The 25,976-nt window shown below is 32.4% G+C and overlaps 1 protein-coding gene across 7 annotated transcripts in view; it reads right to left on the bottom strand.

Annotated features, from left to right (window-relative positions):
- Positions 1-25,976, bottom strand: part of GRIK2 (glutamate ionotropic receptor kainate type subunit 2) — a 640,648-nt gene that overhangs the window by 11,701 nt on the left and 602,971 nt on the right. For 6 of the 7 annotated variants that reach the window (XM_082405216.1, XM_082405212.1, XM_082405214.1 and 3 more), the window contains 2 exons: positions 22,275-22,500; positions 3,523-3,773 (listed from right to left, as the gene is read on the bottom strand). In XM_082405216.1, coding sequence (XP_082261342.1) covers positions 3,523-3,773; positions 22,275-22,500 — 477 coding nt within the window. Of the gene's footprint in view, positions 1-3,522; positions 3,774-22,274; positions 22,501-25,976 lie in introns of those variants that run through there. The other variant, XM_082405218.1, reaches the window with a different exon arrangement.

The following is a 25,976-nucleotide window of genomic DNA, read 5'->3' on the forward strand; positions in this document are numbered from 1 at the left end:
AAATTAAGTAAGGTATTAAACAAACCATATAGCCCAACAAAATAAAATCTTTTTCTCAGGAAAAATGAAAGAGAATTGAGCCCAAGAACCTAATTTATCACAATAAATAAAATGGATCATTTCTAATAAACCCATTATTATTTACTTTATAAACATAGTTCTTTTGAATTGTACGGAAAAATAGTTCTCTTTGATTCTTTATGATAGACTTTTCTAAATAAGTTACTGGAATCAACTTCATTATTTAATAGATAGAGAGAGAGAGAAAAAGAGAGAAAAGGAAGGAAGGGAGGAAGGGAAAGAAAGAAAGAAAGAAAAAGAAAGAAAGAAAGAAAGAAAGAAAGAAAGAAAGAAAGAAAGAAAGAAAGGAAGGAAGGAAGGAAGGAAGAAGAAAGAAGGAAGGAAGGAAAGAACGAAAGAAAGAAGGAAGGAAGGATAGAACAAAAGAAAGAAGGAAGGAAAGAAAGAAAGAAAGAAAGGGAAAGAAAGAGGGAGGGAGGGGACGAGGGTGAAAGGAAGAAAGAAGGAAAGAAAGATCTTATGCCAACAGACACTGTCTGAGACCTTGGCGATACAAGTCAAAATTACTTTCTTAAAGGAAGTAAGAGTCTAATAGGGAGAGAGGCACCCACACACAAATGAACTTATCTACAAAACAGAAATAGAGTTACTGATGTAGAAAACAAACTTATGGTTACCAGGGGTAAGGAGGGGGAGGGATAAATTGGGAGACTGGGATTGACATATACACACTACTATATATAAAATGGATAACTAATAAGGACCTACTGTATAGCACAGGGAACTCTACTCAATACTCTGTAATGGCCTATATGGGAAAAGATCTAAAAAAGAGTGGACATATGTATATGTATAACTGATTCACTTTGCCGTACACCTGAAACTAATAGAACATTGTAAATCAACTATACTCCAATACAATTTTTTAAAAAATAAAAATAATTAAAAAGAAATTAAATTTAAAAAGGAAATCAACAAATATGAATAAAAGAGTGTGCTAAGGGAGAATGGAGATGTGCAAATGCTTCCAGAGAAAAGGATGGATGTTGTTTGAAATGGACAAGACACATTCCCAACTTTCTCAAAGGGGGAGCAAATGTTTTTGGAATGATGATAGTTTCTGAAATCAGCTAAGTCTAACAAAAATGAGATATACAGGTCAGGTCATATATTTTTCATTGGAATAGAAAATAAAAACCTAACACCACCTTGTGGAAATAGCGTGCCCCGTATCCAGATTCATCATACCTATTGATTAGGTAAAGCTTTCTTGGCAATTTGATGCCTAGTCTTGAATGCCTAATCTAAAATGACTAGTGGGAGTTTGCCAGGTAGAAAAATGGACAAAGTTTGCTCAGGTCAAATGGGAAGAGGATTTTAAAAAGCTGGCTGACCTTGGAAAATTGGAAGCAATTTATTGTGGTTAGAGTACAGGTGCAAACTGGGGAGAAGCAGAAGATAAAACTACAGTGGTGGACAGAGACAGATCCTGAAGTGCCTCCTCTGCTTAGCTAGAGAATCTGAATTTCATTATGGAAGCTTTGTGGAGACAGTGTGACAACATCGGCGAATGTGACTAAGAATGCTCATGTCATATCAACACAGTTGTTTCTTTCCAATATAACAGTTTATCTGTTTCAGCACCAAAAGGTACATTGACTTCCTTTTTCTAATGTTTTAGAAGGTCATAGAAGTCCATAGATATTGAGAGCTGGTCGATGTGTGAAAAATTCAGCTAAACTAGTTATTTATAATAAAAGTAAAGGTGATTTTTCAAAAGTAAATTCCCGTCCTTTAAAAAAAACCAGAATGCTTATAAAATAATTGTGCGTAGAGACATGGCCCAGGTAAATCATATGAACAGGATACAGAGAGAAAAGGGCGACAGACTGCATAATGTTGTCAAGAGATTAATGTATGTGTTTTATTTCAATACTGAGCTGTAAGTGAAAGAAAACCACTACATATGGATGATTTGAGGTTCTAACTAGACAACCTAAATTTCTTCTATTATTTTTGGACTCATTTTAAGCATTAACTTACCAAATATCACACTTATTGATAAATTATAGTAAAAATAAAAATTGAAGAGTTAATAATTTTCATCTCTGATTAGTTCTTTGGATTTGATTCCAAAACTCATTTTGACATTGTAATAAGGGTCATAACATAAAAAGTGTACTTAGACTTAATTTTCAGTCGCACCAGTGCAAAAGATATTTGATTTAGCAAGTCAGCAGATATAGCCATCCTGAATATTGTGGGAAAATAAATCATATAACTGTCCAAATTTTTCAAACCTTTGAATTGGTTATTTTACTTATAGACAGAATGGGGCTATCAAAATAGTCATTTATAAAAACATTATTTCTAGGAATTAAGTCCTGTAGTCAAGTAAAAATGTAGGAATGTTGTATCCTTGATTTCAGAAAGGATAATTAATTATATCATAAATTATTAAAGATGAAGGAATATATCATATTTCTACTCTTTATATTTACCAATAAAAGTTCATAAACCTTTCAATTATTTAACAGAATATAATCTCACTCTGATGCAGGGTCTAAAATTTAAGTTCTAAAAAACGTTTTTAATTAAAAACAAAAGATGATTAAATTCTAAAAGACTAAGTAAAGTTCCAGAAGGCTTAAAAATGCTAAAGCAGCATTTTACGTCCAGAGTCATAAAGTTATATTAAAAAGTATCATGTATCATCTGAAAGATTTATCTATAAATATTCATCTTTGTATTGATAGAACTAAGGGAATTATAGCACTAGAAATATATAATCTGAAGCAGGTTCACAACCTTTTTTAAGAATAGAATATAAAGTCATTTATACAAAAGACTAAATATATTAAAATACTAAGAAAAATTGCAATAGTCTCAATATTTTTGAGATTTATATATATTCTTCTAAAGACTCAGGTGCAAGGCAATACAGGATGCATTAAGAATAACATTAAGTGGCAAAGAAGAAACCACAATATTCTCACATATTCATTAATGTAGAAAATTAATTAAAATTTCCACAATGCACATACAGATTTTTCCAAATTAAAAATTATTGGACCAAAAATCTTCAAATAAAAATTTCATTTACTCTCTAACTTGAAACTGTTAATGAGTATCGTATCTTAAAGAACTTTTTATCTGCAGAGAAATTTTTTCTTTATATCACAGTTTCTGAGTTTTGCTTCCTTCATTAATTATATTCCCTTAATAAACTAACCACAGTGAACTTCGAGCAGCAAAATTTCTCCATTTTCAGACTTCAGTAAGACGAAAAATAGTTACTGGTCCTGAAGTTGGCTTCAATTTAAAATATTACATTTTAATTAAAAATTACGAAGGTGATCCTGAGTTCTATGAACCTTTGTTATATAATGAGTGGCAGAAGACCATTAACACAGTTCTAAGTATTTCCCTTGGTTGGAAAGATTAAAAAGTTCGTTTTATTATAAGAAAGATTGTTTTAAGTTGTAAAAAAGTGACATTTACCTTTTCCAATTGAGCGTTTTTTTTGGATTTGTACAAAAACTCTCCTACTGCCACAAAAACTGAGAGCACCAAGCCGGCTGCAAGAACAATGAAGATGCCACCAATATTTTGAACCCCCAGGGCACTGGCCTCTTTGCTCTCCTCCTCTGGACACCCATTGCCCCTCCACCACTTCTCCTTCATCATGTGCAGCTTGCCTTCCTCTTGCAGCTGAAGAATTGCTATGGTGATTTTGTCTCTATATGGAGAACCTAAGAAAAGAGAGGGTTCGTTAATGCTTTCCAGGAACCCAAAATTTCATAATTAAAGGTTACATGATGAGAGAACAGAGCTCTTTCCAAATGCTCCAAAGTATGCCAGTATTTATTTTCAGTAGCAAAAAACAACTGGAAAATGGCAGAAAATAGAAGTTTAATGAAATAAATAGGGCAGGTGGCCTTTCTGATTTTGAAGGGTAAAAGATACATTTTGTTTTGAAAGAGGAAAATCTCTCTCTCTTAAAGGCAGGCTCAACTCACACCATTGGAAAAATAATAAAACGGTAAGTAGAAATCTACAAAAGGAAATGGATAGAGGGCAAGGATATTTAGTTAATGTCTAGTAATCATTCAACACTGAAAACAGAGCATTGATAAAAGAGTAACCTCGATTTTTAGGAAAGTTGTGCAAAAAATGGTGCTTCCCATGATTAAGTGCAATAATTTAAAGTGATCATGATTAACAAGCTCTATTCAGGGGTGGCTAATACTTGCAGATAAATAATCACTCATATTTGTTATTTGATACAAATAAGAGAAGTAACAGGTTTGTACAAACTTGGGTCATTCAAAAACCATCATGGCAACGCATTCTAAGATTTTTTGGTTGTTTATTTACCGTTTTACACTTTGGAAAGATTCTTTTCAGTGGAGGCAACAATGTAAGTGAAATTTATAGTATTTATGCTGATGGGGGTAGATATTCATCTGTATTAGCTATTACATGATAAGTAATAACTTTTCTAATTGGTTGCCCAGAAGCATGGAATAATACTGAACTATATGCATCTTTCAACATCTGTCCCAAGGGATTGGTCTTATTGCTTTTTCCCACCCAGAAAATAGCCTGTTTCTAAAGTTTAATCTTCCTTCCTAAAACACTATACTGCACATTCCATTTTTCTGCACAGATTCATCCATAAGTGTTTTTCCGCTTGTAGAAAAACACTAATTTCAGCTCATATTCTATGTTGTCTGTGATTTTGTTTTGATTTAAATATAACTACATTTGCACCTAAAGATATATTTTTGCTAACAGCAATTAAAAATCTTATGAGGAAACTATTCTGCTTCATAAGGGACAGCACTATATATCTTCTTTTTACTTCATTAATATAACAGGACTAATTCAGTATTGCTCTTTTAGCAAGAGTAGGCAAACTAAAAAGCAGAAATACAAAGAAAAATCAAAAAAAGTTAGTAGCTTATGGAAAAAGTTGGAGGACTGAAGATCTACCAAATCCAGGTGAAGAGCTGTTTCTTTAACATAATCTTCAGTCTATGCAGAAGTAATGTTTATATGGCTTCTATACATTTTTTCACAGCTTTTCTTAAAGGGGAATTATCCATTCCTATAATTAGAACTTAAATATTTTATTTTTATTGTGCAACAACTCCTAATTATAGCAGGGGAATTTCTGCTTCTCAGTTTCCTTCCTATATTCTCTTCCAAATACTACTCTGATGAAAATGTTCAGTTTAAATTCCGTCCCTTAGCCACTTCAGATTTCAATGGATTAGCCTAGCCCATATTACTTTCTACCTTGGTCACTCACTGGACACTCAGGCTAGGTCAACTAGTATTACTATTATTTACCTTTCAAGATGTGATCTACTTTCCTAAGTAGACTGTAAACCCTTTGGAATACAGGATATCTATCTATTCCCCTTTCTTTTCTTTCTTTTTCTTTCTTTCTTTCTTTCTTCTTTCTTTCTTTCTTTCTTTCTTTCTTTCTTTCTTTCTCTCTTTCTTTTTCTTCCTTCCTTCCTTCTTTCCTTTCTTTCATTCTTTCATCCCTTCTTCCTTTCTATCCATCTATCATCTCTCTATATCTATCATCTATCTTAATTTTCAAACTGCTCTCAACCAATGTTTCATATTATGAGGAGCATTATATCTGATTGAGGCAGTCTTGACAAAATATAAGAGTGACAGTGGGGTGTCTTTGGTCTCCTCTGATATGTATTTAAAAACCATAAATAAAGGTCATCTTGTTTGACTATCCAGTTTTCATTAAATCACTACAACTAGCCTAGCAGCAGCTTCAAAGTCACATTTACTCTGAATTACCGTTCTGATTAACCATGTATATTCCCTGCAAAATAAACATTTGATTGAGGAAAAGAAAATCATTTTAAGAAGATCTGTAGTTTATCAAATATATCCTTCAATTAGAAACATAGTATCTGAAACAAATTTTATACTGATAGTACTTATGAAAATGACCACAGGTGACAAATATAAAAACGTGGCCTGGAAGTATAATTATAAGCAAATGTTGGGGGGAAAATGACATGAAAAGTAGACTTTGAAATATGAAAATTTCTTGATCTACCTAAGCAATATTTTGAGCCAGGTCATTTCTCATCCTGAGCAAAATTAAAAGAATATTATTTATTGCCAACTCACCAAACCCACCGAATTGCTTTAGTATGTTTATTCAATATCTTCAGACACCATATTCTCTACTTCATCCTCAAAATAAGGCACAGACAAACAAAAGCAACCCACTGTTCAACAAATGATGGAAACATCTTGATTTCTTGCTGGTTGAGCTTCCTATTTCCAGCACTTATTGTAAATATGAAAATGTCCTATTGCTAGCAAACCTCCTCACACTTATTTTCCAGTGTAAACATAATAATATGTAAATAGAATTTGGTTTGAATCAAAGCTACAAAATTAATACACCTCATTTTGAGGTTTTTAACAGGGTGAAATAATATAGATAATATAATCAATGACACTAAATCATTGCCATGCTTTATTTGTCATTCTGTTATTGATTCATTTTAAAAAACAATAATTCAATAATGAATGATTACTTCTTTGGTACTTCATTTGATGGTCCTTGGGACGCATTCCTAGCAGGTACTAGTTAAAGTCAAAAGTGGTTTGAAACTTTAACTATTTGAAAAATCTCAAGGACATATTGAGATCAAAGAATAAAAGTATCTTTTATCTTCTCTGTGACATGAATAGCCATGCACTTAGCTCTAATGAAGTGAACAGACATTAGTTAGATAGATAGAGTCTAACTTTTGCCCAAGTATGAACCCAGCTTCAAACCATATGCTGGCAAGCCAAGAACTATGTGGGCATTGAGTGGCACCTGGGAGAAGCTAGGGTTAACGCACCATAAGGTTGCCTCCAAGGAAGATGAGTATTTTTGCAAGAGGACCCTAACTTTGATTAGAAAACGACTGAGGAAATTGTAAACATGTCTATTATAACATATACTGTTGCACCTAAAAGTCAATCCTCAAATGCTTAAGGGGACAAATAGGTAACCATAAATGAGTGAAGAAACAAGTTAGACAAAAGTATCTGAAAAATTACAACATCCAATGTGAAAAGATAATTTTCAGTTCCAGTTTTATCAAAAATCTGTGAGAATTTCAACACAGGTTACCAGACATTTTAACTTTAATTATATCCCAGGAAATATTTTGTCTAAAATTTTCTACATTAAAATTTTCTCAAATAAATTACTTTTAAAAAACATCATGCAGGATAAGGCAAACACCTCTTAAAACTGAATTTAGCTCTTTGATTTTCACTATGCAATCTCTGGGTTTTGTTTCATTTGTATTCTTGCTCACAATGGGACTTTCTTTGGTTGTTTAAACACATGCTCCATACTAACAGTAAGGAACGATTATGTTTTAAAAACGGTCTTTTTTTCAAGTTGCAGAAAGATCCCATTTACCAGATAAAAAAGGTTCTCCCTTACATGAAAGAGAGAAAGAGGGAGAGAGAGAAAGGAAGGGAGGAAGGAAGGAAGAAAGAAAGAGAGAGAGAGGGAGGGAGGGAGGGAGAAAACAGGGACAAAAGAAAGACATATGATTACTACATAGTGAAGTCCCTTGATGTATCAGATGCATAAGACGTGGGGCTCAGAAGAACACTTGAAGGAGGCATAAAGGAAGTTTCGAGTGATATACAGCAGCAGTATATGTGTGGGCATAAATAAAACCTACAAATGCACCTATTCAGAATTTCCTCGATAAAAAAATTAGTCTCCAAATGTCCCTAAATGTTAAATTTTACATAAATCAAAGAATTTTACATAGATCAAAGAATTTTACAAAAAATTATAATTTCATTAACATTCCTCCCAACAAATTGACTAAAAGCTCCTTAGGAAAATAAACTGTGATTTGTTATAAACGATTAATACAAATCTCACCAAGTAGTTCAGAGCCAACTTGCTGGGTTTATTAAATTGAATTGATTCCCGCCTCTCTTCCTTACTTTCTTCCCTCCTTCCTCTTCCCTACCTTCCTTGTTACCTTTCCTGCCTTTTTTTCATACATTCTCTTTTTGTTTCCTTTCCTTCTTTTCCTTCCCTTCCTCTCCCCCTCCCTTTTCTTTTCCCTCCCTCCTCTCCCACCTCCCCTCCCTCCTTCCCTTCCTTTCTGTCATTTGATGTTTCTTACTTATAGAATGGAATACACACATTGTTATACATACTTGGTTCTAAAGTCTAAATCTACTACACATAGTTTATTCATTTGCTCATTTGATTGTCCTTTTCATGCTCTTTACAAACACACCAATTTAAGTATGTACCAAACATTTTCCTTATCCTATTCAGTACATCTAGATAATATAGAAATGATAAAGGAAATGGAGTTAGCATTACATTTAATTCTTGAGGAGGCTCAGTGACTGATAAATAGCTTTTCTTTAAAGGTTGCACAACAAGTCTAATACTTACCATGCTTTAGTGAAATATTCTAAAATCACATTATCCATACACATACTGGAGATATCCCATCCATACTGCCAAAAGTTTCCTTACTTTCAAATCAAGCTTCTGCATGCTTTAATCAATTACAAAGGTCAGAAAAAAATCACTCTTGCTTTCTATAAATATCTCTTTCTGAAACTCATTATACCAATATTTCCTAAACTGGATTTTCCCCACACACTTCTCTTTTTGGGAAATGTACTTCTGTGTTTCACTTTTAAAGAATTCATTGGTCAGATAAGCTTGAAGAATACTCCATAACAAATATATCTTTTGTAAATTCACATTATACGTTAACAAAATAAAAGGTTTCCATCTCTCCATCAAAGGAAAAAGTTAAAAAAATATTTTAAATGATTAAATTTATTTTTAGTGGAAGAATTTTTTCCTTCATATCTATTAATGTCCCCGTCAATTATTTTATTTTAACCTCAACTTGAAAAACACTGCCTTAGATAACAATAATTACTACTCTTATTACATCAGCTCTCTCTGTCAAAAACAAGTTGTTTCTTGTTAGATCTTCTGCTTGTCCCTGCCTAGCTTTGAATTTACACATTATCACAGCACTACTGATCAAGTAGCATATTTTTTGTATGTTCTTTTTCATCTATTAGCTCCATATGTTTCATGAGCATCAGCTCATAAGAATTCAGATCACAATACTTACTTTAAGATGTGTCTTCTTTTAAGTCTCTTTACAAAATACTTTTGGGGGACAAAAGTTACAAGAGTTATTTAAACATATTTGTATATCAAAACTGATGAAACCAATTTTGGGGAAAAATACACAGCCTTTGTTTTTCCTAATAGCACCCAAATCCTTTGAATATTTTGTTAAAATTCTAAGGGGCTGGCTAAGTATTTCCGTTACTTATAATGACAAATCCCTACTGCCCACTTCCTAAAGAACTTTACTTTCCTTTGTTTTATATTTCATAGTTATTTAGCTCATCATGATGATATTATGTGCTGTGTATGACAGAGAATTAGGTAACATCCTGGTGTTTGTTTTCTTTGGGTCTGGGAAGATATTTTTATGAAGTAAACTACTCATAATTTTAAGTTTCCTCTAGCTTGTCATTTCTCCAAGATACTGTGCACTTTCTGAAGAATAGTAACTTACACATCTTGTGGGTATGTGACTATACTATAATCACTAAGTGTATATTATATCAATGATTTGCCTCAAAAAGCTTCAATAATTCCTTAATTATTCCTCTTCTTTGAAAGTGTTTAATCTGATAAATGTTTCTAAGACACATACCCAAATACTTGAAGCCCTTTAAATAATGACTTAAAAATCAGGCTACCTGTCAGTTATAGGTAATCAACCATCCATTATTCATCTTATTTCATCCAGTATCTAGCACAGTGCCTATCACACAGTAAACATTAAACAAATGCTTTTTGAATGAAACCATTATAATATAATTATAATAATCCATTATAATCCATTATAATATATCCATTATGATATAGTCAAAATATGTTAAGGCAGAACTTCTGATATTGGACACCTTCTCAGGTTCTTATTAAATTCAGTGGAACAAATAGAGTTCATAAACAGACTTGTTTCACACTTTTAGTGTTAACCATCTAGAATAAGTTAGGGTGACAAATAAGTTTATAAATTTTTATGCCATCTTTGCATTTATATCAACTGTCAGTGGCCTTGGTCAGTGCCTTAATAAGTAAAAGACCTGCGAGCACAAAAGATCTGAGGCTATCTGCTGGAACCATCAACTTTCTTTCTTAAATTACTGTGCTGCTGGCAACGTTATATTTTATGAAATGGTTCCCTGCTTCCTATGCTGAGATGAGTGCTGGGTGCCCTAAATGCACAACGTATTTTGAGTACTTTTAGAGCTTTATCTCTTTTTACCATTATTTCCATGATAAAATCTTCCAATAAAATTGGAACCAGACCCCATTTTCTTAGAGCCTTTTTCTCAGTGAAAGATGGGTTTTATTATCTCTTAGGACACTGTCTCTCCCATATTTGTTTTTAAGAAGTGCTAAGTCAAATTTTATATTTACGTTTCAGATTCCATTTTAAATTGCTATTTTCCAGTTTTATGCCGTATTCAGTCAACAATGCTGTTATACAATACCAAGCATCATTGTTATTTTCCTCTATAGAACTTATCTCAGTTTGTAACTAAAAAATAATTTCTGTGACTATTTGTTTAATGCTCATTTACCCTAACAGGCTGTAAATTTCATAAGGACAGGGTTGTATTTCCTTTGTTAGTATAACACCTGGCACACAGTGAAGACAATATTTCTGGAATGAATACATGCATAAATAAAATATTAATTACTTAACAATTGGTCATACATGCCTGCAATTTTATCTTCAGTCATTTCTTATGAACCCAAACTATATATCTTTATCTAATCTATATCTAATAATTATAATGCATTTATTTCAAATGAAGCATTTAATATATGTAGCAACTAAACACTTCATGGGGTCCATTTCAGATTTCCTGTTAGATAAAAGCTAAACTGGTGTGAAGTTACTGTCATCACTCTTTGTATTTTCTTTTGAAGGTATTCTATCGAAAAATCTCAATATGATAGGAGAATAAGGAATCCATGAGTGATAATCATAAAAATTAAAGGAGATTAATCTCATCCTGAAAACAAATTATCAACCCATAACATTTAATCACAGAATGGTAAATGAGAGCTAAAAGTGATCAGTCTTCCGTGATACCTAGTAATCTTTCCACATTGGAAATTTATGAACATCATTTTCCTGCTTAAATTTTTTTTAATGGTGCTCTAAAGCTATAGAATACAACCTTAATTCCTAAATATGTCATACAATCCCTTTCTTCAACCTATCACAACTTTCTCAGACTTTATCCCCTTCTCCTCACACCTAACATGCCAGCAATACAAACTATGAAGTTATATTTCCCATTGCCTGGAGAATCCTGTTTCCATACTTCCTCCAAATTTCTGGTTGAATGTCCTCACATCCAGATAAACTTCTCATCTTTCCTGATCTTTGCACACTTTTCCTTAGCTGCGCAGAGATACACAGGATCCCTCTTCTTTGGTGCCATAGCACATTGCAGATACTCTAGTACAACATTTGGTGCATCATATTCCAATGTTCTGCTATATATCTTTTCCTACTAGATAATGATATGAGTGTCCCAAGGGCAAGGACCATGTATGTATCTTTTTTTACTATTAATTATTAGATATACATACACAGGTGCTAGATTCTAGGCATATAGGGATGAACAATGTAATATGAGCCCTGCCCTCCTAGAGTTTTCACTGCAACACAAAACACATATGTTGAATAACCTTTACAAGTTTGAGGATCATTATAATAAAGAACACCATATTGTAGAACCACGTGACAGATGGAACTATCTTAGTCTGCTGATCAGGTTCACAAAAAAGGCTTCATTACATTGAAAAGAAGAGTAGGGACAACAGCTCTTCTTTCTCTTTGGCTGCCTTTCACCTGCTTTTCCTCTATTTTTCTTTCTATTTGCATTATTGGTTTAGAAAGGTATATATGAGAAAGGAAAATGATAGTAAGAGCATCCCAAACCCACTTCGTTCATTTCTTCTAGATATAGAGGATAGAACTAAGTTCAAGATATCAGGGTCACGGTGGAATGGAGCCAAATATAAATGACACTGTTAATGTAGAAATAAGAGAAGAGAGATAAAAAACTATGAGGTAGAGACTATATGGATTTAGGGAGCAAAGGTATATAGATATCAAGTGTATGTACCACCAAGGACATTTAATATATAGTAATTTTTAAAGAAATTTTAAGTACTTATATTCAAAATCTATAACTGGCTTAAATTGGATAGAGGTTGTGGTTTTTTTCTTTGTTGTAGACGTTAAAATTCAAAGTGTTATGACCTCTATAGAAAAGTAATTTGAATGCATTCTACTTAAAGGAATATTTGTAGAGTCCTCAGGAGAAAATTTAAGTATCTAAGATCACAAAAGGAGATGGTTATATGAGGTACACAAAATGTATCAATAAAAAATTCAAATTATAGAGTATGTATTTTAGCCATTTGCCTTTTATTCATATTCTGAATATTCTTTGACTTATGTGAAAAAGGATAAGAAGGGCAAATGTTATCAGCACATAATGAAAAAGTAAACTATTTTCACTGGTTCTGACGTATTTCATACATATTAGTTAAAAGTGGCTGGTGAAGTAGATTTGTAGTCACATTTCTTCTCTGGGTATTAAATCATGTAACGCTGACACAAAATACGAAAATAGAAATAGGTTCATTCTAGAAACGCTGCTTTTCTTACAATTTTTCATCTGCATAATAATCATTTGAAGAGCAATAAGAGTGGAAATGTGAGGAATACTTTACTATCGTGTCTTTTCCCAAGTCCAATATTAAACTTTAATGAATGAATTATGAAAGTTGGACCATTTTAAATAAAATCTTCAACCTACTTAATCTTCAAGAATCCCAAAATTGGGAGAGAGAATAACTTTTTCAGGAGAGTAAAGTACCCATCCTTTAAGGTAGAGCTCAAGTCCCTTATTCAATTTGGCCTAACTGAACTTTGGTCCTCAGTGAATTCTACCACTCTGAGACCCTACATTAAATAACAGACTACTTGTTTGTGTTCAATATTCTATTTTCTCTATTTGATGTTAAAGTTGTTTTTCCAAGTCTATCTCCTGAAGAAAGGGGATGATGTATATTTATATTTTATGTTCATTATTTTACAGATCCAAGCAGGTTGAAGAGTGATAAAATTTCTTATAGATTGACAAAATTAAAAGGAAACATACATGTCTTCAGAGATGATAATCTTCTCTGAATACGTCTTGGACTCTGTTTACTAAACACTCAGGAAATGTTCAGAGAAGGAAAAACTTTATTTAGATAATGCCCAACAATAGAAATTGTCTCATCTCTATAAAATAGATACCGATAACTTTCTAAGTAACCAGATCATGGTTATTTAAATACAATATACTGATTGGCTGATGATAAAATCCTGGTTGGGTTCCATAGGAAATGATTTCTAATTAGTTAGGAATGGATCATATTAACAATACATCTTACCTACAATACATTCAGTATTACTAAAAATATAAAGAATAGAGAGAAAAAGGGTAAGATGCAAATGACTTTAAAACCACGAATATATCATTTTACTTATTATAAAACATTTCTTCAGAACAGTCCTTCAGAATTATTTGTGGTGCATATGTTCTGATCCAATACTATAAATTTGATGTTTAATCCTTACTGCAATCTAATTATGTAGACATGATTCTACCCATTTACCAATAAGAATGCTGAGTCTCTGGGAGGCATAGTAACTTCACTTAGGACACCTAGGACACTCAGGTGGAACTAAGATTTGTACATAAGTCATCTGTCTACAAAGGCCACATATTCTAGACAGCATGATAAGAATATGCCTTTCACATGAGGGCTAGCAAATGCAAGGCATTCATCTTCAGAATTTAGTGCTTATACATTTCACCACTATGTTTTGACTATTTTTTCCCCAATACGAGTGATTCATTGATCTTACTTAGTCTTGCTAACCAAAGGATGACAGTCTGGCACAATCTGGCTAACTAATCTATAATGGAATTTGAACCCATGGCCTTGGAGTAATCACCACAAGATACAAACAAAATGAATTAATGTTCTAATGTTTGCATATAAAGTCTATCGGAACTCACTCTGTTTTCATGAGAATTATCTATTTATTCATTGTTTAGGTACCATTTCATCAGCATTTACAATATTCATGAAGGCTGCTCGCACTGGTGCTCGCAATTCATCAAATTCCCTGTGGAAGCTTCCTAGATTCTAGCCTACAGAGTCTGTTGATGATGTCTGTGGAGCAGGCATAGCTTACTGAGACTCGTCTGTTTTCAGTGACATGAAATCTAGACTTTAACAAATATGCCAGGAAAATACAGCTTCTACAGGGGTAATTTGGTGCTTTTTTTGTTTGTTTAATTCAGGCTCTGAAAATTATTAGATCTCGATTTAGACTTGCAAAATTACTTCACCAGCATTAAAATTATGCTGCTTATGCAATGAAAAAAATAGAATGCATTTTAATGGAAGGTTTGACCTGCAGAAAGATGAATAATTTACATCAATTTTTGTGCATTATGTTCAACTAATGAAGACAAATGTATTCATTCATTTCTGTAAAGCTGAAGAACTGAAGGCCGGCAATATTATGCATCTATAATGATGAATATTACAGTACTTATTATATGATGAATTGGGAATTCTAGAAATGGATGGTGAGCGAAACAGGGAAAAAACATGCATTTCATACTGATTTCTATTTTTATAAACACCAACATCTGCCTTAAATAAACAACATGTCTCCCTTAGTACCAATTCTACATCTCTCACTTCATCAAATAACAAGAAATGAAGAAGCAGTGAGATCTCATGCATTTAACATTAGAAAATAGAAGTGAAGAATGAAATTTCACATTGTTCATATGTCAGTGTGGTATCCTTCTACCATAAAGAGTCCATGATACAACCTATTGTAATATTTTTTACTTTAGGCTGATTATGTGTAAGGGCATTATAATGAGATAAAACTTACTTAAGAATTACTAATAGGGCTACAGCTATTTTGTATTCATTAATATAAAATATGTTGTAAAATAGTTTATAAAGGTAACATTAAAATCTAATTATGAAGCAAGAATGCATCTTATTTATAATTACATAAGTAAATATAATACAAGAAAAATGTATATACCAATTTTGTGTCTGATAAAATTGTCATTAAATTTAACCTTAGTATTATAAGGGATTTATAAATATACTCTTTACATTCATCTTTACTTCACCTCTACATTGCCTATTACATTCTTCATGTATTACACATATTTCAGTAGTTCTCTATGATATAAGTAATTTAATTTGGACTTTGTTCACAGATATAATTATTCATGGACTGTTTGAAACCTACTACTGATTTAATCCCAGAAGTAAGATAAGGATACATAAGATTATAGAAAATTTTAGCATCTTGGATGATAGGCACAGACATGAGCAGAATTTCCTCCATCCCCTTTTCAGCTGACTCGTGCTCCCCATATGTTATTAAAGTTGGGAGGCACCAATAAATGAATGAAGTGTGCCACTAGCTCATTGTTAAAAACAGAAATAGTTTTAATGGGACCCTTCAGACACTTTACAATATTTCTACCAAATTGAACACAGCAAAGCAAAATAACACCAACTGGTCCTAATGGATTTTTTTCTAGATTGCTGTTTTCCTACCAGCTCATGGACTGCTGAGTCTGCCTAGTCCTCAAAGTGCCCTGTGCACTCAACATTCCAAAGACAGAAGCCAAGAAGGCTTTTAGTATGGGTGGTCAGAAGGGAGGCAAGGCAGCCGAAAATGCCATTAAGTAGAAACGCTCCCTGTTCGGCTAAAATAGATTATCACCTACGGTGAATTAAAAGGCAAGACTACATTTGCTCACACATTTTAAATATTCCTTAATGAAAACTGCTGTGATTTGCTTTTTTTGCTTTACCCCATCCAGTTGTTGTTTTTTAAAAATTCTAATGAATGAAAAGGAAGTTCAATTAACGTATTATGAGTAAGAACACCTACAATTTCAAAAATCTACCATACAGTAAATATCACATTAAAATAACATTGCTGCAGTCAGGAAAACTATGAAAGGGATTTAATGTCACCACAAGCTTAATTAAACCAGCTTATGCTTATTTAGCATTTACCTTCACATCATTGTTGATTGCTCCACTAAGGTATTTTTGTGTAAACAGAGCTTCCCTAATTAAATAGCTTATATCTGAGTCATTCAGTGATTTCACAACAGTTTGGGCAGTAATCATCACACTCAGAGTGATAAATGGTGATGGCAGGCCCCTAGATGAATCACACAGGAGGAGGCCTAGCAGGTTAAAAGGACGCATGGACTTCTGGGGGAAAAAAGAAAAATATATATAATTTTTGAAATATTTCTGAATATTCACTCCAAAAGAGACATAGTATTTCTTTTTACCCTCCTGCACTTAACCACATACACCTCTATGACAATATCTAAAACTCTGAGCAACAATAAAAGCAAAGCAAAGGGAGTTCCTCTCCTTGATCACATTTGCAGTATTAATAAAGACAGAATTTTCATATCAGTTTATGGCTCCTGCAGGTATAAACTCAAAATCCTGGGTAATTTCTGGAACTGATCTAAATTTCCAGAACCTGAGCCTATATTGCTCTGCTTTGAATAGATTCATCTCCTTAACTCTTGTTGGGAAAGAGACTCAAATAACCTTTTCTTTTTCACACCTAAATGCATTATTTTTTATTTATATTTTTTGGCTTATAATTAAACAAAATTTTAAAAAAATGACATATTACCAAAAAATTGTCAATATGCTTGAAAAAGATGATATAAAAGGCAAATGCTAATTAACTAGTTGAGAAGTGCAGGTTATGATGGTGGTTGAAAATTTATGGTAAGTCAGAATCTCATTCAAATACTAGAGTTGCACGTCATTGCATTTATTAATGACTAAGTAATAATTCATGAAAGCCATATTTTTGGCAGAGCTATGACATAGTAAATCATAAATTACTGTCCGAAGTTTTTTTCTCAGACATATTTGAGGGGGTAAAGTGTGAAATGCCTCTCTCTAGATTATACTTCTTTGATGAAGTTATATGAGTTAAGACTTACTCATAATGTATTGGAGTCTCAAAATCATTTTAATTTTATACTATGTTATGAGTGAATAAAATATAATTTACTAAAGTTAAGAACTTAATATTATCAAGTCAAACAGAAGAAAACTATCTGAACAAAAGAAACAAAAATTATATTGCAATACCTACAGGTGAGTGATTTGAATATTCATCCCTTTAAATTTAAATTATTATGTTCAAATTTATCTCATTCAGAATTAGGCTAAAAACAAAATGTATGTTAAATGCATTAAGCAACTTTTAGTAACGAGACATTTTAATAAATTTAAATTCAATATTATTTGGCAATGAAAATAAAGAAGAATATGGTAAAATATTCTTCCTAGTCTATAATTTTGCTATGTCAAAGTATTATTAGATGCTTTGAATTTTTATTAATATGTACTGATAATTTTACATTAAAAGTCCAAGAAAGTCCTATAAAAGAAATTCATCATGTGCCATTACCTAATTTTTAAAAATTCATTTTAATGAAAACACTAATTTATTACACTATCATTCCAAGCTAACTACACACTATGAAGAAATGATTCCACTTAGATATATAATTCAACTTGATTTCTTAAGTTTCTCATGCAAGTGACCTTGCCTGTATCAATGACTATTTTCTGCAATAACTACGCTTTCTTCAGAAGGCAAAAGTTGATCTGATCAGCTGAGTTGAACAGATAAAAGGAAAAAAAAAAAAATCTACACCCTAAGGCTTATAGTTTAATTTGTTTTGTTCTCTCATATATAAGATAAGCTTAAAATGAGAAGAAACAGAAATTCCAAATGCTGTGCTCAGTATTTTCCTTCATTTAAAAAGTTACATTTAAAAAGTTATATAGTTTATACATTCATTAATATTTTGAATTGTTTTATATTTTCCTTATAAGTCAATATCTTTCAGTAAACAGTGTCAGGGGTAGGGAGAAAACAAAAATTGCTATTTGTATGGTTCCAAGAAACTGTAACAGCTTCCCTAGAACTGATTTAACTGTTATCTTTCTTTTTTTAAATAGCTTTCACATCTGAAATATCTCAGGGAGTTTTTGAGAATTATATAATATACTATTTTGATTTATTTGTAACAAGCATTTCCTCAAAGCAAAACAATATGATAAGAGACATTCCTGGTACACTGGTACATTGTATTTACAACACAAACAAGCAAACAAACCAAAAAAACCCCATCAAGTTAAGGTTGTATATTAAGTATGTCAAATTTCTTTATTCTAGAAATTTTGAAATTATGAGTGCTATTATGTAACTAATATTAATGAAGAATATCTGTGCTATACTCTAAAGTCCTCAAACATCCTCCCCAAATCTTATCCAATTCTCACTACCCTCAGTCACTCAGGTTTGTTTAATGAGGTCATCGCATTGAGTACTGTAAGATACCATGCCGATCTTTAGCTCCAAAAGTTATTTGTTTTCTCTATTTATAAATCTTGCTGCACCATCGTATTTTCATATGTAGAGTTCATTTGTTGAACAAATAATTGAGAGTCCACAGAGTGCAGGCACTATTGTTGTGTGGGCTTACAACAACAAAACAGACAAAAATCTCTGCCCTCTTCCACTCAATGTAAAGCAAAAGAGGAGGGTAAGGTTACACAGAAATCTCACTCCTTCCAGAAACAACACTGAAAAATGCATTTATTTTCTTCAGCTCTTTCCAGATGAAACTGTGAGGCAATGGGAAGCTATCAAATCACTGCTTCCATTCCTCTCATAAGTGTTTAAGAAGGTGTTTGATTTTTAAAATTTGTTTGAAAACATCAGCTAATCATATTTCTCCACGTAGTTTCTAGCCCACTTTAAATCAAACTCTGTGACTTTGTCAAGTATATTACCTGAAACATTACTATAAGTTTAGCATTAAATAGACCTTAGGTGTTCCTAGTCTTACCCTGTAATTTTACTAATTAAAAAAAAAAGAAAGAAATTTAGAAGCTATAAATTTCATGTCACTTGTCTAAGATCATATTAAGTGACAAGGCTAAATCTAGAATATCAGTGTGCAAAATACTACATGATGATACCTTAGAGCATACTATCAGCCTCTTTTCTAAAACATAAATTTGTTCATATAACTTTTCATAAATGAGTACAAGTACGCTTGAAAAGTTATCGAAGTTACTCATCACAAATTCCAAATAAATGGTACATCAACTCATGAAGTTGTTGAGTTCTTTAGGTAATTCTTACTGAGGCAAACAGCCATATGGGATCTAACTACGGAGCATGCCAGGATTTGAACACTCTATCAACACAAAACTGTGGCAATAAACTCAATCCTTACTGTGAATATAAGTATAATTTAAAGCATTTTGAAAAGAAGTGCTTCTTAAGCTATAATTATGAGAACTCAAACATTTTTATATATTAGAATTAATTAGAAAACTTCTGAATTAATATATACATTGGCATAATAATGGCAAAGCTTTGGATGGCCTTTCCCTGGTGCAAACAATAAAGGGGGTTCATTTTGTGTAGAGAATTTTAAAACAATAATAGCAACAACTGTCACCCGGCACTGGCAAGTCAAAACATGTCAAAAGTAAAATATTCCTCTCTTGAAAATATCTTTTGTTCATCCAGGTTCTAAACAATTACTATTGAGTTTTAACAGCCCAACTCTTATTGAGTTTTGAATTAGCATCTATTTATTTCTTATTCTTTAATAAACATTGTACTCCACTTGGAAACTAATTTGGAGAATTCTCATACAGCTCACTCCCCCAAGATATGTGAGCTCAGCTACACTTGCAAATTTTTGGAGCAAGAACTTAAGGTTCTTGTTTTGTTTTGCTTTGCTTTCACAATGACTGTGCAATCATTATTTTGAGTCTACTATATAATTGCAGGAATACGTAATGTTACAGGAGCGAATGTCTCAAAATTCTCTCAAAGCCAGTTCGAACTATTTTGAGCTATAATGAATTTGAGTAAACTTTACCTAATATGAAAGAATTTAATCTTGAAGTTTTTGAAGTCATTATGGTGGAAAATTTTTGGACTTCCTAGACATTTGAAAGTTGTTAGAAATGATCCCAAAGAAACAAAGACATGGACACTATTGCAATTTCTGGAATTTATCATGAAATGGGATTTTTATGAATCTGTGCCCAACTTTCTAACTATGGTATACATGTTAGCTCATTTGAAAGAAACTTTTCAAAATTAAAAGTAATAAAATTATGAATGAGGATACATGGACAAATATGACTATACCATTTATTAAACACAAATACATGAAGATCTGTTTTGACAAAGTCATTAAAAATTTGCAGAAGTTAAGGCTCAAAAAAATTATAGTGTCATTATTCATTACTGTATAGCCAGTGAGTAGCTGTAAGTGCTTTCCCCTTTCTTTAAAAAAAAAAAATTGATGTAATAAAAACATGTTAATCTGTTATTTTTTTTCTTTGCATACAGTATGTTTCCTGTTTCTGCTATAACAAATTACCACAAATTGAGTGGCTTAAAATAACACAAATTCATTATCCCATAGTTCTATAGGTCAGAAGTCCTAAAAGTGAGGTATCTGCAGGGCTGCATTCCTTCCGTGGCCTCCAGGAAAGAATTTGTTTCCTTGCCTCCTAAACTAACTTCTAAAGGTCCTCTGTATTGCTAGGCTGTGGTCCTTTCCTCCATCTTCAGTTCACCAAGTAACATTTTCAAATCAATCTCTCTCTCTCTCTCTTCCTCCCCTTCCCTGCCATGGTGTCCCCCCACCCCAGGATTTATATATTGAAACCTAATCCCCAGTATAATGGTATTTGGAGGTGGGGTCCCTGGGGTATGATTGGGTCAAGAGGGTGGAGCCCTCATGAATGAGATTAGTGCTCCTTATTTAAGGGACTCAAGATAGATTCCTTGTTCCTTCCTGGTCTATTAACCAAGAAGCAGCTTCTCATCAGACACCAAATCTGTTGGTACCTTGATCTTGGACTTCCAGCTTCCAAAACTGTGAGAAATCAATTTCTGTTGTTTTTACAGCACCCAGTCTCTGGTGTTTTGTTACGGCAGCCCAGGTGGACTAGCACATTCTTTCTCTTACTACTTCTGTTGTGATATCTTCTTAATTGTGACACTTTTGCTTCCTTCTTTTAAGGACCTTTTCGATTACACTGGACCCACCTGGTTAATCCAGGATAATCTCCCCATTTTAAGATCCTTAACTTAATCACATCTGCAAAGTCCCTTTTGTCATAAAAGGTAATAAATTCATATGTTCTCAGGATTAGGCCATGGACATTTTGGGGGAGCCATTTTTATGCCCATGACATGTACATATATACTGTAGTATGTATTTATACATTTATTAATCATATAAATGTATATACATGTTCATATACATTATACATACATATGAAGCTCAATAAATGAAAATTTTCATTGTCTTTTGTGGCAATTATTATTATTTCATTCCATGATTATTATTGAAAAGAATTTTGTCATATAGAAGAAAGAGAATGTTAAAACTAATCAATCTTAGTGTAAAATATTCTAGGTATGTTACTGGTAAATAGTCTGCTATTCCTCTTAAATAAACATATACCTCTTGTAAATAAAATAATTATTCACAGTAACCATTTGTGGCTCATTCTTTTAGTTAACTAAGTCAAATACTATATTCATAAGCCACCAATCTGAAAAAATAATGTTGCAAAACCTTTATGCATAGAAACTTTTTTTAAGTGTAAGATTGAGAAGGTCCTTTGCGGGGGAGGTGTTGTGGATGTTTTCAACACTGATACAGTAAAAATGTCTACTGACCATTTGGTAGAAATCAATTTTCCTTTTGTTACTTACTCCTTTAGAAGCAGATGTCCAAATATCTTCCTGACTTTATACAGTCTCAGAACATAGCAAGATACATTTGTTTGAAGCAAGATTCCTAACGGCATATGGAGGCACTGTTTTCCTTCCCTTTTCACAGCAACTAAGATTAATGAACAAAGAACAAGTGGCTGACATGAAGCCTACCCATGGGGGTGCCGACGCCATAACCTTTGGAGTCTATGAGGCCGCCAATCTGTGTCAGGTTACAGTTCCTCTGAGTGACAAACTCAATGGTTGTTGACTCCATTAGGAAAGCATAATCGGAGGTGAGGACTCTCTGGATTCCTTCTTCATTACTTTTGACGAGCACGGACTGCCTCCTGCTACTCATAAAGGCCCACATTTTGTCATATGTGGAGATTTTTGATTTCTGGGGAAAAACAAAATACATAAGAAAGACATTTCTTAGTTTCCACATGATCCTACAATATTTAGATGAAATTGACCATACTTAGTTTGCTCATCGTACCTTATAACTGTATTAGTAATAACACTGATACTAAGCCACAAAAAAATCAAAATCTGTATAAAAACATTTCTCATAGCAATTCCTCATCGTATTTCCAGGTATAGAGCAGATTTATTTAACAAATGTATAAAAAATGTCCTGATGTTCAAAAGTTCACAACTAGTAAATCATAGGAGGCAATAAAAAAGAGAAAATAAACAAGATTAATAAGGACTGTTTTTTTGTGTTTGTATCTCACATGAATATCTCGTGTGTACAATTTTATCCTTCAACATTACTATAACATCAAATTTGGAAGATGCAGACACTGGACACTAAGAGGTTTTTTTTTTTTTCCCCCGAATTCATAAGACAGATGTTACATTATCCCCCAAGGATACATACAGATATAGGTTGAAGAGATGAGAGGAATTTGTTACAAATAAGAATATTACAAATAAGAATGACTACATTTCTGCTAAGACACAATCTGGACACCACAGAACTTCTTTTAACCTGCTCAGGACAACAGGAAATCAATCATTCAGGTCTTACTAACTAACGATTCCTGGACCAAGAAAATAGAAGAGCTTTTACATCCAACCGGAAATTCTCAGTAGGGCTTCAGTGCGATCTATTGCTAAAGGAAAGAAATGGGTTTTGTTCAGAAGGCACTGGTAAAACATAAACAGGAAAAAGGTTAGCATCTGCTTATGGAAAGCTCGTCTGTGAAACCTTTACCTTAGTTTAATTCTTATACAATCACAAAAAATAATACTGCAACTATAAACACAAGAAGGACATTCACCATACTGGTTGCTCTGTCATGAAAACTCAAAACTATTTTCAAATAAATAGATATGCAATCTTTTGCAGCTTAAGTGTGCATTTAGTCCTAAATGTGCCAGGACATAAATGTGATATTACTCCTTCCACTAAAAGGTAGGTACACAGTAATATTTAGAAAAATTCTGGCACTATTTCAATGATAAAATGGGAAGAAAAACCTTAATTTGGTGGGGAAAATACCTAGAGGTACAATAAGTGCTTTATAAAAACAAGTAGCTTTAGAGCTAAGAAAGGGCAGATGTGTAAACCTTTGCTCTCCAGTGAACACTAAAACATGCTAAAAGGTCAGTGGCTCAAAATGGGAAAGAAGGCAGCTAGAACCCCCAGAATAAGATTGATATGATTACAAATTTGGGCAGCTATGGAGGCATGTCAGTTGTTTTCAAGTAAAATAATCAAATGTTAGGAGTAGAAAAGGGAAATGAAAGGAATAATTAAGGCTATGAGGAGATTCTTACTGGAATAATTAAGACCAATAGTGAGATTTTGCAAAGATGCATCTGGCTATCCAAATTAGTAACATAATAGGATAGCTAGAACAAGTTCATTTCCTTTCAAAGGTAAAGAATTTTTCTCCTAATGTTTTGGATTAAGTGAGGCCAAAATACAAAATAGAATCAAAGTCAGAGCTCACCTGCAGATTAAAGAGATTTTATGTAAAAAATAAACTTGGATACAGTTTTTGATTTAGTGAATCTGTGACTGATAATAAACACAATCCAAAAATGTAATACTAAAAATTTATGTAATCAAAACTTCATGCTCATTACTTGACAATTTAAAATGTAACATCTCTAATGGAGAGTGATAGTGTAATATCATAACATGGGTGTACTCATTGAAGCCAAAAATCAAGCAGAGATAAAAAGTGTACAAAAAGTTATTCTTACTTGTATTGGTCATAAATCTCCTAAATTCTCTGCTTTATTTTAGTCATAGGAACATTAGCAATAAATACATTTTATTGCTTTAGTTACATGATTTTCAATTCATGATAACATGGTCCATCACTGAAGAGTTAATTTAAATAAAAACTTGAGGACTAGTAATTTTGTCTGAAACAAAGGGAGAATATAATGTTTACAATGGCACTAATCATTTAAATAGTATAATTACGTCTTTCTCTTTTTTAATATTAAAAGTAGAAAATTTTAGTTTAAACATTATGCAACACAATTTAAAAGAAGAGAATTACATTTTTAACAGTACATGAATGTATCATTAATATTTTGCTGTGGTTAATGAAGTAAACACATCAATCTTTTTTAACAGAACCCACACCCAACAAACTAAGATATATTTCTAATATATTCTTTACAAATGTATAGTTTAATTTTACATTAATGTGAAATTTAGTATTATTTTACATTTGAAGTGTCTAATCTACAATACTGACCTTCCACTGACAAAATAAGGATTTTACAAAATATATTTTTATATAAAATTCTTGGAACACTTTACTGCACTGATTTTTTATTTCTATGAGCATTTCCTAGAAGGCACTATTTATATTCATTTTGAAACTAATCATTTCCTATCTTTTTAAAAAAATTTTTATTGGAGTATGGTAGATTTACAATGTTGTGTTAGTTTCAGGTGTACAGCAAAGTGAATCAGTTACACATATACATATATCCACTCCTTTTTAGATTCTTTTCCCATATAGACCATTACAGAATATTGAGTAGAGTTCCCTGTGCTATACAGTAGGTCCTTATTAGTTAATCATTTCCTACCTTCCATTATTACTTAAGTATCTCTTATTGATATACTTCTGATTTTCTGTAATCTATTGTCTATGATTTTTGTACAAGTTCACTCATCTTTCCTGTCTGCAGAAAATATAAGTATTTCTATTGTTCCTATATGGCATAATAGGTTTAGACAGAAAAGTTACCCAAATTGTTTTGTTTCTCATAATAAGAATTAAAACCCAAATAAGAAATATTTCAATTTAGAAATATTGACTACTTGCTGCTCACACACATTCTGTATGGCTTGCTTGCTTGTTTTGCTGTCATTCTTTAACCACAATTTCCATCTGAGCACAGTTATCTCTCAATTATGGCTGTGAAACACAACGCTGTGTAGAAAAGATATGGGAAGTAAGATTAAAAGCCATTACTACCTTTGTAGCCTGCATGTGTGTATGTGTGCGGTATGTAATGCCATTCAACTCTTAAACAACTTCTATAGAAAGTTGAAATAGAAAACTAATCTATAGCATTGCCTGGCAATTTTATTACTTTTATCATTTTCAGTAGTGAAGATGGTATAGTGCATCACTGGTTTAAAAACACAAGGTCTGAACAACATGAATTTTACTGAAACCCTTAAATTTAAAGCAGCTAAGATGGCTTATAAAATATTTGAAGAAAGTATCTGAACAAACTCTTAGGCTGAATATGAAGATTACGAGGCTTTTTTCTCTATAAATCTGGCCACTCATAAATACTTGATTACCTATACTTAACTAATATATAGATAAGTTCTGAATAATGTAGGCCTGAGCCAGAAGTAATGATCACTAATTCTACATCTCTTATTAA

Source organism: Balaenoptera borealis (assembly GCF_965194805.1).
Source record: "Balaenoptera borealis genome assembly, chromosome: 9".
Lineage (NCBI taxonomy): Eukaryota > Metazoa > Chordata > Mammalia > Artiodactyla > Balaenopteridae > Balaenoptera > Balaenoptera borealis.